This window comes from Lissotriton vulgaris, chromosome 5 (genome assembly GCF_964263255.1).
Source record: "Lissotriton vulgaris chromosome 5, aLisVul1.2, whole genome shotgun sequence".
Lineage (NCBI taxonomy): Eukaryota > Metazoa > Chordata > Amphibia > Caudata > Salamandridae > Lissotriton > Lissotriton vulgaris.
In genome coordinates this window covers 1,780,726,753-1,780,740,795 of record NC_141693.1, presented here as the reverse complement: position 1 = coordinate 1,780,740,795, position 14,043 = coordinate 1,780,726,753, and the positions used below count along the sequence as shown (strand labels likewise).

At 41.0% G+C, this 14,043-nt stretch overlaps 1 protein-coding gene across 1 annotated transcript in view; it reads right to left on the bottom strand.

Annotated features, from left to right (window-relative positions):
• RETREG3 (reticulophagy regulator family member 3) overlaps positions 1-14,043 on the bottom strand; it is a 318,375-nt gene that overhangs the window by 59,439 nt on the left and 244,893 nt on the right. Inside the window, exon 8 of the mRNA XM_086924101.1 lies at positions 11,547-11,679. Coding sequence (XP_086780227.1) covers positions 11,547-11,679 — 133 coding nt within the window. The remainder of the gene's footprint in view (positions 1-11,546; positions 11,680-14,043) is intronic.

Sequence of the window (14,043 nt, the reverse complement as noted above, 5' to 3'; positions counted from 1 at the left end):
CTTGTATGTGCCCTTCTCCTGTCCCTATTAATAAATTTGTTGACTTTTACAGATGGTGCCAGTGACTCGTGGGGAACTGATGGTCTCTGCAGAGGATACAGAGCTGCTGTCTTTGGACTCTTCAGGAGCCTTGATGTCTCGGTGTATTCTGCGCAGCTACTGAGAGGACTTGTTTCCTGACACGCCCAGATGACGGGGCTCCCGTTGATAAGCCTTTGACAAAAGACACCACCAGCTTCCCTTGAGCCATCAGGTGATTTTGTTGCCACAGCAAAGAAGGACGCATACAACGGCATACTGAATGGTCTAATGTTCAGGTAGGCAGTGCTTCATTGCACTGAACTCAATATTGTCAATTGAAATAGTGTTTTTTCAACAATACATCAAAAAGTACAAACTGAGATCCATTAGGGGTCTCTAGGGGTGGTCTGAGGGCGCCTTTAAGATAAGTGCCTGAGGAGGACTGTCCAACCTGTGAAAGATCTTAAGGATCCCAAGGACAGGAGAAAGGGCCGTGGGTGGTCGCTTTCCTAAGAGGGATCATGGGTGGTCGCCTTTAGACAGAGCATGCTTTTGAAAGACGTCTAAAAATTAAAAGTACATATGCATATTGTTGAAATAGGTCATACAACTGTATCTTGCAAAAAGTTTTGAAAAATAGTATAAAAAGTGTGTAAAGTAGTGTACAATAGTGTATTTTAAGAGCACTTTAAAAAGAAATTACAAGTGCTAAAAGAGAAAAGATAATTAAATTAGTAACTGAATAAAATTCAAAATGCTTAGCAAACTATTTTTGAGCACAGCTAAAGGCCGCAGGACAGCCTTAGATGTCACTCAACCAACACCTCCTCGTGGCACACCAGCATGGTACGTGGCACGGAAAAAAGGGTACCATACAGCTATGCACTTAGATCAATGGACTCATTATACTAGAAAAAATCCTGATCTACAGTTTCCAGAATATGGGACATTTGACAGAGATAAAATGCTTTATTTAGAAGATTGTTTAAGGGAACGTGAAAAGAAAGGGAAGAGAGTACGTTTATTACAATGGGATGCATTTCATGCATGGCGATCATATGCCGCTAACAGATGGCCAGGGGAACCTAGGACAACGAAAGGGAAAGCTTTGGCATATGATAGGGAGAAGGCAAAAGAAAGATGTGTAACAAGTTGTAGGGAAAAAGAAATGGAAATGGATAAATGTCTTACAGTTCACAAGCCCATACCAGATCTGTACCCCACTCTACCTAATGCTCCCTTAGAACAGGAAGATACAGAAGACCCTGTAATAGAGGCATTATTAACAACTCCACCACCATACAGCCCACAAACAATGCAAACTACATCAGCACCACAGACACACACACCGCAATATACATCACCAACTAGTAAGACAGTACCTGTATCACTACAAGACACGCCTCTCTCTACCTCTGGTAGACAAGGGTTAAGGCCAAAAATAACAGAAAGAGAACAGAAAATGATACACAAGTGGGTGATCGACATTATGAAAAATGGTACTTCTACATGGCGTACTGCGAAAAGTCGCTTCCCCCCAGAATTCACGCCTGCACTTCAACGCAGTGCTTTGGAAAAATTAGACAAAAAAAGTTACAACTGGTTTAAAGACTGGGAAAAATATTGGCCTGAGGAAGACGGCTACCCCCAACCTGACAGATTGTCCCGTGATCATAGCAACACAATATCAGAAGCAATAGATGATGTAGGGGCATCAAGCACAGATATATTAGAGGCTGTCCAGATATTAGCTGAATGGATAGATACTCTTTTGATGCTACAACAAAAATGTACAAAAAAGAAAAAAGGTAAACAGGAGGAAGATAGTACTCTTCCCACTTCTAGAGCCTTGCCATTAAGAGAAGTACCAGGAAATAAGGAAGGGAAGCCCACTATTAAAGTTCACACACCATGGTCAAATGTTGAATTACATAGATTTGCACTTCAGTTTCCAGACATTAGACAGGACAGAGAAGAATGGTACAGACAGACAGAAATAATACTAAGAGTTGGCACTCCCACACTGGATGACATAGAACAAATGTTTTCTATAATATTGCCACCAGACATTTGGGGAAAAATAAGGAGAGAGGATGATGAACTTTTAAAAATAAAATGGGAAGAAATTACTAAAGCAAAAAGGGAACAAGGAGAGGACATATCAGATGATATTAGAGACTTACCAGCAAAAATAATGGCTAAAGTAAATACACTGGTCCCCAGAAAAAAAATAGACTGGTCAAAATTAAATGCATGCATTCAGGACACTGAAGAAACAGTATCTGGGTTTTTCGCCAGAATACAGAAAGTCTTCACAGCTTCAAGTGGTTTAGATACTGAAAAGGAAGCAACACAAAGTGCACTTGTCTCTTGTTTTGTAAATAATTTAAAAGCATCAATTAAAAAAGGGATTCTAGAGTACAACCCTACTTGGTCATGCAAACCCCTAACAGAAGTTTTACAATTGGCACAGTATTACGAAATGCTAGGTAAAAAGGAGTTGGAAAGTAAAAATAACAAATTAAAAGAGTTAAAAACTAAAGTTTTGATTCAGCAGTCAAACCAGTATAGCGGCAGAGGACAAAGAGGCAGGGGTAGAGGAAGAGGCCGTGGGGGCCCACAAAGGTCATTTTCTGCTCCCCCTACACAGAATACCACCACAAATGAACAAGCACACACACAAGGATGCTTTAATTGTGGGGGTCAGGATCACTGGAGAGCTCAATGCCCACACCCCGTCAAGCAGTCACAAAGAGGGGGTGGGATGGGAAGATCAAGAGGCCGGGGAAGGAGCATGGGAAGAGGTGGATATCAACAGCAAGGACGTGACTCACAGCATGGCCCTACAGAGTATCCCCCCAACACAAATTTCTTTGATAATGAACAAATACCAAAAATGCAGGTACATCACCCTTATGATGGAATATATCAGGAAGGGCCCCAAGGGGAATGGGACTATTATGCACAATAGGGGGGCCCGAGAGAGTTAATACAGAGGATGGTAATCCCTGTAGATCCCACTGGACCATATGTGAGGGGTAAGATTGAAGGTACACCTGTGGAATTACTAATAGATACAGGGGCCACCAATTCCTCCTTGACCAAGAAAAAGTTTCCAGATGTTCCTCTCTCGGGAAAAATAAATAAGTCAGTGGGATTCACCAACATACTTGTAACAAGCCCGATTTCAGCACCCTTGAAATACAGCATAGGCCCAATTCAGGACACGCATTCATTCCTTATATCAGACAAATGTGCATTTAATTTGTTGGGATTGGATTTGCTAAAAAAGATGAATGCCACTATTAAGTGCACTGCAGACGGAGTTTTCTTGGAAGTAGATGGACCAATGACAGAGGAAATGGGCAACTGTTTCCTATCAATAGGAATACAAAATATTGCCGCACAAATAATGGATCAAATAGATTCAAGGATATGGGCAAAACACAAAAATGACACAGGGAAAATGAACATCACACCTGTCACTATTACAGTCAAACAGAATGTAAAATTACCAAGAATACCACAGTACAAAATTGCTCCAGAGGGTCTAAAGGGATTGCAGGATATAATAGCTGACTTACTGAAAGAAGGGATTGTTAAAGAAATATCAGGCAGTCCTTGTAACAGCCCTATCCTACCGGTCTTAAAAAAGAGTGATGGGAATACTAATGAAAAAAGTTACAGATTCATAGTTGATCTGAGGGAAATTAACAAGATAGTGGTGCCACAGTTCCCGGTTGTCCCAAATGTAGTATCAATATTGTCAACACTGTCACCAGAAATGGCATATTTTTCTGTAGTGGATTTGAAGAATGCCTTCTTCTCAATCCCAATAGATGAAGGTAGCATGTACCTCTTTTCATTCTCTATAGGCGGGAGAAGCTTCTGCTTCTGTAGGGCCCCTCAAGGGTTCACAGAAAGTCCGAGCATTTACAACCAGGCCTTAAAGAGAGAACTAGACACATTCAATTTATCACCTAACTCTGTGCTAATACAATATATAGATGACCTGCTACTTGGTAGCATCTCTGAGGCACAATGTACAACTGACACCATTAATTTGTTAAATTTCTTAGCTGAACGTGGTCACAAAGTTTCACCAGAAAAGATTCAATTTGTTCAACAGGAAGTATCCTACCTAGGACACATCCTGTCGAAAGGGCAGAGAAGATTGGATGATAAGCGAATTAAATTGATTCTACAGACACCAGTGCCACGCACCCAAAAACAGGTGCGAGCCTTTTTAGGTATGGCCAGTTATTGTCGACATTGGATTGCTAACTTCTCCTTGATTTCAAAACCTTTATTGGCCCTGACCCACAAGGACACGCCCGAACCCCTTCAGTGGTTGCCAGAACATGAACAAAGCTTCCTTGCCATTCGGCAAGCTCTCTGCTCTGCTCCTGCTTTAGGCCTACCAGACTATTCTAAGTCTTTCCAACTCTATGTTCATGAGTCTGACGGGAGTGCTCTTGGGGTTCTATGCCAGCAGTTTGGTGACCACAAAAGACCATGCGCATATTTCTCTGCCACCTTGGATACTGTAGCCAAGGCTTTACCTTCCTGTATACGTTCTGTTGCAGCAACCGCCTTAGCACTACAACGTGCAGAAAGCATAATAATGGGACATGAAGTTGATGTCTATGTTCCACATGCCGTAGAGCTGATACTAAATAAGACACGTACGCAACACCTCACAAATGCCAGGCTCACGCAGTATGAGATCTGTTTATTTGCAGCACATGTGACACTTCACAAATGCAATGTGCTTAACCCTGCTACTCTGTTACCTATTCCCACTGATGATCTAGTGGACACAGACCATGATTGTATTTTGTTAACTGAAGAGCAAACAAAAGGGAGAATTGACATGACAGACATGGCCTATGCAGATGCAGAGGGAGAATTATGGGTGGATGGTTCCTGCCTTAGAACAGAGGATGGAAATACATCAGCAGCCTATGCAGTTGTAACAAATAAAACTGTAGTTGAGTCCTGTAAGATACCCGAGTTGTCTGCACAAGCAGCAGAACTTGTGGCACTCACACGAGCTTGTGAATTATCAGAAGGAAGGTATGTTAACATATATACAGACAGCCAATATGCCTTTAATGTGGCACATTCCTTTGGAAGACTCTGGAAGGAAAGAGGTTTCATTACCTCACAAGGCACAAAGATACAGCACGGAGTGCTTATCACCAAATTACTTAACTCCCTGGCACTTCCAAAGAAATTGGCCATAGTTAAATGCAGCGCCCACAGAAAAGTAACAGACAAGGTAGGCCAGGGAAATGCATTTGCTGACATAACAGCCAAACAAACAGCAAGAAATAATTCAGCACTAGTACTAACTGTCCAAGAATTACCAGATGAAGTGAAGTCACTAGATCTAACAAGTGAAGGTATAAGACTAATGCAACAAGGAGCAACCACAGAAGAACAGATGAGTTGGTCAAAGAACGGGTCAAGGATGTTGGATGAATGACGCCAAGGATAAATACATGTTACCAGACAGGATGGTCTACTCTATGTGTTTGGCCATGCATGGCCCAGCACATATATGTAGAGATGCAATTGTAAATTGCATGGACAAGTTCTGGGTGAACAAGAACATAAGAAAAATAGCACAGGAGATATGTCAAACATGTATGGTATGTGCACAGTACAATGTGGGTAAGACTGCTCCAGTACCCAAAGGCCACTTTCAGAAACCAACAATGCCATTTGAAGCCCTGCAAATAGACTATGTGGAGATGCCCCCTACAAATAAGTATAGGTATATCCTGGTGGTGGTGTGCATGTATTCAAAGTGGATAGAGGCATATCCGGTGAAACACAATGATGCCATCTCAACAGCCAAGTGCTTGATAAAGGAACTGATCCCACGTTTTGGGGTCCCAAAAACAATATTTTCAGACAATGGCAGTCACTTCTGTAATGAACTAATAAAGCTGACATGCAAAGCCTTGGGAATACAGCAGAAGCTTCACTGTGCCTATCATCCAGAGGCCGCTGGTGCAGTGGAAAGAAAAAATGGCGTCCTTAAGTCCAAGATAGCAAAAATATGTGCTGACACAAAATTGACCTGGATGGATGCCTTACCTATTGCCCTAAAGAGCATGAGGAGCACACCAGATGCCAAGACCAAACTCAGTGCGCACGAGATCGTCACTGGGTTGCCAATGGTAGCTTGGGGAGTTCCAGACAAAAATGCTCTGCCTATGATGACGAATGAACTGTTGAATGATTACTGCATGTCACTTACACGTACTCTTGCTTCTATCAACCAGCACGTGAAAGGAGCCCTTCCAGAGCCGCTGCAGGTCGAGGGGCACAAGTTCAAGCCCGGTGACTGGGTGCTCATCAAAGCATTCCAGAGGTCCAACTGTCTCCAAGCTCGCTGGAAGGGACCACAACAGGTACTACTCGCCACAAAGACAGCAGTGAAGTGCACCAACAACAAATCTTGGATTCATGCCAGCCACGTCAAGAGGGCACCTCCTGAGACTGCATCCAGCCAAGACCCAGGTCAGCAGCACATGCCAACACCAGAACTGATCAAAGAAGAAAAAAGGTACAATTTGAGATCTACAAAGAAGAAGGAGATGAAATGTCAGTAATTCTGGTACCTGATCTTCTGCAAGAAATAGATGAAGTACTACTATTAGATATTATCCTAACAGATATCTTGACAACGATTTTTGACTTTGAGAATAGCAGTGAAGAAGACAACGAAGTCGCACTCAGTTACCTTGAGGAAGTATTCAGTCAGCTAGAATACCAACTAATGCAAGATTTGAATAGTCTAGCATTACAAGAAGCCTTGAATAGAGTACTTGCTGACTGAGAAAAATAAAATAGGGTATATTGCACACTACCACCAGGAATAACAGCCTGTCTGCATAACAGGAAGAGACTACAACAATTCAACAGGGAAATTCTTAGTAAAAGGTGGGCCAGTCCAACGTTGAGTAGATGAACTGATCCAGGAGGTATTTGCGAGTCCTTCTGTCACTGCGAGCACCCGTGCTGCTGCAGCAACCAGCAAAGGACTTGAACGGATCCAGAAGGAATTTGCGGGTCCTTCTGTCACTGCGAGCACCCGTGCTGCTGCAGCAACCAGCAAAGAACTTTTTCCAGATCATCATGACAACCAGCTTCAGAAAGAAACATTTGGGGTGAGGTATAGTGGACACTCCTGTAAATGTAAATGTGGCTGCACTAACAATTGATATTCATGATCAAAGGGTCGTGCCTTATAGAAATTACATGCATATCTTTGGGAGGAGAGAAGTACCAAAAAATATTCAGAGACCATCTGAAATATTAACGAATAGCTGTTCGCAATATATTTTATACTACAGCCTCACCTTATATGTGTTTATGCTTTTTGTGTGTTTAGCTTATATTATAGTAAAGATTCATAGTGATAATTCACAACATAGTATCATCAATAGCACTACATCCAATTAAAGAAAGTATAAGAATAGATAGATAGATATGGATAGGGAAAATACAGTTCTAAAAATGAAGAGAAAATGGTACAAGTCTAAAATGTGCATATCTGGGGTGATATTCTGTCTGTTATTATTAGCATTAATTACTGTATATCTATTAGATGTGTTCTATCCCATGGAAAAGTTGATCTCAACGCCAACAACACCTGCTACAATACCTGCATACACTTTGTCACCTGAAGAAATAGCCCACAGAGAAGATATGCACCACAATTCCTTTGTGACTTTGATGCATCATACCAATAAGATATTAACAAGGGGAGATTGCTGGATATGTTTGCAATTCCCAGCTTCTGTAGACCAAAGTTTGCCCCTGGTTCAAGTCCCACTACCGTTTGCAGCATCCTGTTATGCCATTTACATAACAATAGTAAAAATAGAACTGATAGCTGTTTTGCAGAACTTAAAGAAAAGTACTGCTGGTGCAGGGGCAACTATGGCCCCACCAGCAGGAACATTATATAACAGATATATGGCAGATATTCTGACACTAGGGAACTGCACGGAAGTGATAGAACCAAATGCAACATTTCCCCTGTCTGACATCTTTACCCCGCTCTTTCCAAATAAGAATACAAGCATTGGGATAGCAGGCCCATCAAAAGAAGCAAATAAGAATATACCATTTTTAAAGTTAAAATTAAGAAAACACAACGCAATAGGGAGTATATGTATTAAGAGTAATGGGACCTATCAGGTAGGAAATAGTACAAATTGTAACATGACATTTGAAATGACGGCCGGAAATATTAGCATTCCACTTTACGTAGGTGACTCGATTTATTTCATTTGTGGAGAGAAGGCTTATACATGGCTTCCAACAAATTGGGGTGGTTGTTGTCACCTAGGTTTTGTATTACCTGCTATAGCAATAAAAGACACAAAAGAAGTTCGAAGGGACATGCAAAGACATGCACCACGGAGAGGCAGGAGAAGTGTGGATGTGGATCAAAGAGATACAGCATCACAGATAGCGGGTGACATATTTAAAGGAGTGATACCATGGATTGGTCCAGCTATCAACTCCAGAGATATACGTAGATTATCCAGGCTACTAGAAGCAACAATAAATGAAACAACAAGCATACTTGAAAATATTACAGTAGAGCTTCAAGCTGTGAGATTAGTTTTGTTGCAAAATAGAATGATCCTCGACATGATGCTAGCAGAAAGGGGAGGAGTCTGTGCAATTATAGGGGCTTCCTGTTGCACCTATGTCCCGGACTCCTCTGTTACTGTCAGGGAAGCAATAAAAAGATTGCATCATATAGGTGTAGAAGCACATCAGGATTCTGGTACATGGGATATAGGAGGTTCACTTTGGAGTTGGTTGAGCGCATGGGGTTGGAAGATAGGAATGGTGTTCATAACAATTTTCCTACTTATAATAGGCTGTTGTCTATTAGTTAATTGCCTGCCAATGTGCTGTCAACTATTGGGACAGATGACAAAATGACAAGTGAGGAAATTAAAGGAAAAAGAAAGAATGCTGATGCAAACAGTCACTACAGAGTTAATGAACATAGACATTTCTGACGATGATAAGAATGAACAATATAATTATTAAATTGTGATATGCTGCGTAATGAAATTATTTTAAACTGAGGTTCAAAGGGTCGGTTTGTAAAAGAAAAAAAAATACGTAGGCCCTTATGGAGAGAAAACATTGTTTGTGAACCATAGTTTATATTAATTTCTGTCTGTAACCTGCTTGCAAATAAACAGATCCCACTAGTTTTAATGAAATGATTGCTCCATGGTGCACGGCTGGTGCACAGAGGGTTAAATTAAGTTGTCTGAAATTCAGCTGAAACCAGAAAAGAAAGGCAGATGAGCCTGTGCGTGCCCATTCTGTTGAAGCTCCAAATTGTTTAATGATTCACTAGCTTTCACCTATGTACCAGAGACAGTTCAGTCAGTTCAGTGAACGTTTTCCAGGAATTGCTCGCTGACCTAGAGGGTGACAAGTTTGGCCTGCCCTTGCCTTGTCGTCGTAGAGGGGCAAAGTGTTTACCTATCACAGATAGCAAGTGCGTCATTGTGTGGGAAAGCAGAAAACACGGGCCTCTGCCGATAGTAGATCAACAGTACATATGTACATTTGTAGATAACCGGTCACGGCAAGGCTGACACGGGCCTCTGCCAATAGTAGATCAACACTGCATATGTACATATGTAGATAACCGGCCAAGGCAAGGCTGGAAAGTCAGGAGATGGTGGTTTAAAGATTAACCTGTAGCTGCATGGTCAGATGTGTCGCAAATAATGTAAAATGTGAACGTAGACATATTTTTGAAATGCACCTTTGATACTGTAATGTACACGTGGATATAATTCTAGCATGGTCACACCATGATGTAATAGTTAATGAATAACCTGTCAAGAGATTGTGAACATATAAAAAGCCTGAATTCTCTCTGTGAAATCAGATCACTTTGCAAACCTGCAAATTGTCTCAAGCTGCAGCTTTATTGGCAATAAAGCCACTATTCTTTTGAAAACCTTGTATGTGCCCTTCTCTTGTCCCTATTAATAAATTTGTTGACTTTTACAAAGGCCACGTGGCTCTCTTCGACGTCCTGCTGGAAAACTGGAACAAAGTACTCTGCACCGATCGAAATAACAATACCGACGACCCTGAAGGCTTTTTGGCCTTTAGAAAAGTTTCCGAACTTGAGTAAAGAAAGTACCTCCGAACCCAATGGCAGAAAAAAACAATCTGAGGATGGAGAGGATGCCCATGCGCACTGTAGTCCGGGGGAGGAGCCACCTATCTCATGATACTTCGAAGACTCTTCCAGGACAACAATGTGCAATCATCCGGACCTAACACTAGGCGGCGATCTATGCACAGATATGAATTCAGCAGCCCACATGCCTCGAACACATACAGATATTCATATAAAATAGCCTGAAAAAGGAAACCGTATTTGGGGATCCTTTTATGGTGAAACGGAAAAACAAACTCTCGCATTGACCCTAAACTGCATGATGGGAAGGGTAGCAGCTTCTAGACGTGCATTGTCTAATCGGTACAGTATGTGTTCATCTTGTTAGATACTATATTTTCCCTTTAGTTTTGGGGTTTGGTAGAGCAGTGGCGTTTTCAGTCAAATGCACCAAGGTGTGAATTTGACTAACTGGATTTAACTATTAAAACCAAAAAAGACCAAGTAGAAATATTGTCTTTTAGGAGCATGCTTTCTTTGTAAAAATATTTTTTAAACTGCTGTTCCTAGAAATCCATGTGTGGAGAATTCCAGTTTATGGATATAAAAAATGATCCAAATAACGGAGGAGGTGGTTACTTTTTTAAGCTAATAGCACATAATCAAGATTTGCATATGACCCTGTGTTTTACATGATTGAACATGCATCTTTGCAAGTTCAGAGGAGAGGAAATAATGTAAGTCTACACAAACATTTAATTGGATAGTTTACAAACATGAAGAAGGGATACAATGGAACCCAGTTATGCAAATGAAAAGGAGAAAAGCAGGTAGTAACAAATCTTAGACTAGCTGACCACTAGCCCTAAAAGAGCTCTGACCTAAAGTAAGTGAAAAGATAGCTTGTCAGGATAAGGGAGCTAAAGCAAGCAGAAAGAGAGACAGAGGCAGGGAAAGCTCAAGCTGATTAAGCAAAAACATTTTCAATTACACACAAGGGTTTGAAGATAGGAAGGCAAAATGTGCACTATATCAGTGCCTGGAATTATGCCAAAACCTAAAAATAAAAAATATTTTGTGTTACTTTCAAGGTTTTTGTAGTATTCATTTAGTGTGTACTGTACCAGTTTGACATAGGATTATTAATTGACTTTTTCACAATCTGTTACCAGTATGTACAAATTTTAAGCTGCAGAAGCTTTGTTTCAACTATTTGTTTATGCTCTAAGATGCTAAACAAAACAATGGTGATACTAAGTCCAAAATTTAAAAATGAACAATTATTGGATTGGAAGGATCTCAGATTGGACAAATTCAGGGTAAAATCTAGTCTTACCTTCAGACCCCTCAGTCAAGGGAGTCTGCCCCCTGGATAGATTAAATGTTCCATTTTCAGTATAAGATATTTCAGCATCTGAATGTTCAGAGTCCGAAATTGTCAGTTCTTTAGCAACAGCAGAGTCATCCAGCTGGAAAAAATTACAAATAAAAATAAGCAAATGCTTTAGAGGACCTGGAGCACTCAAGTGTATCTGAAGTACTTGACCATTCAACTAGCAATTTCAAGCAGAATCCCATGTTTCAATTTTCTTTCATAACACGCACATTAAAGTTCACCATGCAACATATATATTTGGTTTAAAACCATGAAATGGATACTGACAGTAAGTTAGAACTGAAGATTGTAAAGAAGATATTTGCACTATTTTTCTCAATTTAGAGAACATCAGATTATAGATGTTTTCCAGACATAAGTTGGGCTGGAAAGGATTATGTTACTTTTCCTGTAAGCATCTGTTCCTGGCATGTAGAGCTGTAGATTCACATGCTTTGCATACTCTTTCCATCTAGTGTTGGGTCCGAATGTTTGCAAGTTGTTTTTCTTCGAAAAAGTCTTTTCCAGCCACGAGGTAAGGAGACTCCTCCTTTCGGTGATAGTGCGCATGAGGATCGACTCCATTGTTAGAATGTTTTCCCCACAAGAAGGTTAGACTGGAATAAGTAACTGTAGTATAGAGATGTTCATGCATATGTAATCTAAATAATGAGAACTGCTACAACTAAAGGTGCCCAGGGAGGTGGGAGGGCACATGTGAATCCTACATGCCAAGAACAGATACCTACAGGGTAAGTAACATAATCCGTTCGAGGCATGTGTGCTGTCGATACACATGCTTCGCATAGACTATATAGCAGTATTCCCTTAAAGCGGTGGCTAGCCAGTAAGTGTTTCAGTTGTTTGAAAAAGTGTCTTTAGCACTGCTTGTCCTTGACGTGCCAACACATCCACATAATAATGTTTGGTTAAGGTGTGTCATTTGGACCATGTTGCTGCTCTACAAATATCAGCTATGGGAATGTTACCTAAAAAGGCCATAGACGCTCCTATTTTACGAGTGGCATTTGCTCTAGGAGGAAAAAGTTATTTAAGCTTTAGTATAGCAAGTTTGAATACATTTAACAATCCATCTAGAAATACCAGATTTAGAGATAGGATTGCCTTTGTGAGGTGTAGCATGTGTAACAAACAGTTGCTTTGTTTTATGAAAATCCTTTGTCCTTTCAATATAGTATAATACCGCTCTTCTGACATCAAGTGTGTGAAGAGCTCTTTCGGCCACCGAATCGGTTTGAGGAAACACTGGTAATTCAACTGACTGGTTAATATCAAAAGCAAAAACTACTTTTGGAAGGAATTTTGGGTTTGAACGAAGAACTATTCTATCTTTATGAAATTGAAAGAAGGGTTCTTCTAGAGTTAATGCCTGTAGCTCACCAACTCTCCTTAATGAAGTGATCAGGAAGGCAACTGTCCATGAAAGAAACTGTAAAGGACAATTGTGTAGTGGCTCAAAAGGTGGACCCATGAGTCTTGTAAGAACAATGTTAAGATTCCAAACTGGTCCAGGAGGTACTCTGGGTGGTATTACTCTTAAGACCTTCCATAAAGGGCTTAATTACTGGAACCGTGAAGAAAGAGAAGTGGTGTCTGTTTTGCAAATGTACGGCTACTGCTGCAAAATGTAACCGAATGGATGTATAGGTTAAGCCAGCTCGCTGTAGATGCAAAAGGTAACAAATAATATTTTGTATAGACTCATTTAGCGGATCAATACCAAACACTATGACTTCAGGAGTCCAATCACTAGATTAAGCTCCTTGGGGTTTGGGTGTCTGATTTCTCTATGATTCTGAGTGAGAAGGCTGGAATTGAGGTGCTGCTTTTGATGTGGAACCACTGATAGTTCCTAGAGTGTGGTGAACCAAGGTTGACAGGCCCATGTGGGAGCCACTAAAATCAGTGTGAGTGATATTTGCCTGAGCGTCCGAACCAGCGGAAAAGCATAAGCAAATATCCTTGACCAATTCATCCATAGAGCATTGCCTCTGGAAAGAGGGAGTGGGGACCGGGAGGCGAAGTTTGTGCATTTTGAGTTGTCTACTGTGGCGAACAGATCTATTTGTGGGAATCCCCATTTTTGGAAGTATGGAAGGAGAACCTGGGGATTAAGTTCCCGTTTGTGTATTTGTTGCTGCATCCTGCTGAGGAGGTCGGCAATTTCATTAGTCACTCCTGGGTGGCGCTCTGCCAGAAGATTAATTCTGTGATGAATTGCCCAATGCCAAATGGACTGAAAGAGGAGTGACAGTTGCAGAGTGTGTGTCCCCCCTCCCCTGTTTGAGTACATGGCTGTCATATTGTCCATGCAGACTAGGACAACTTTCTCTATGAGGTGAGGCTGAAAAGCTTTTAGTGCTAGATACACTGATAGAAGCTCTAGATAGTTGATGTGGAGACTTTTGTACTCGTTGTCCCTTAGACCTTGAATTGT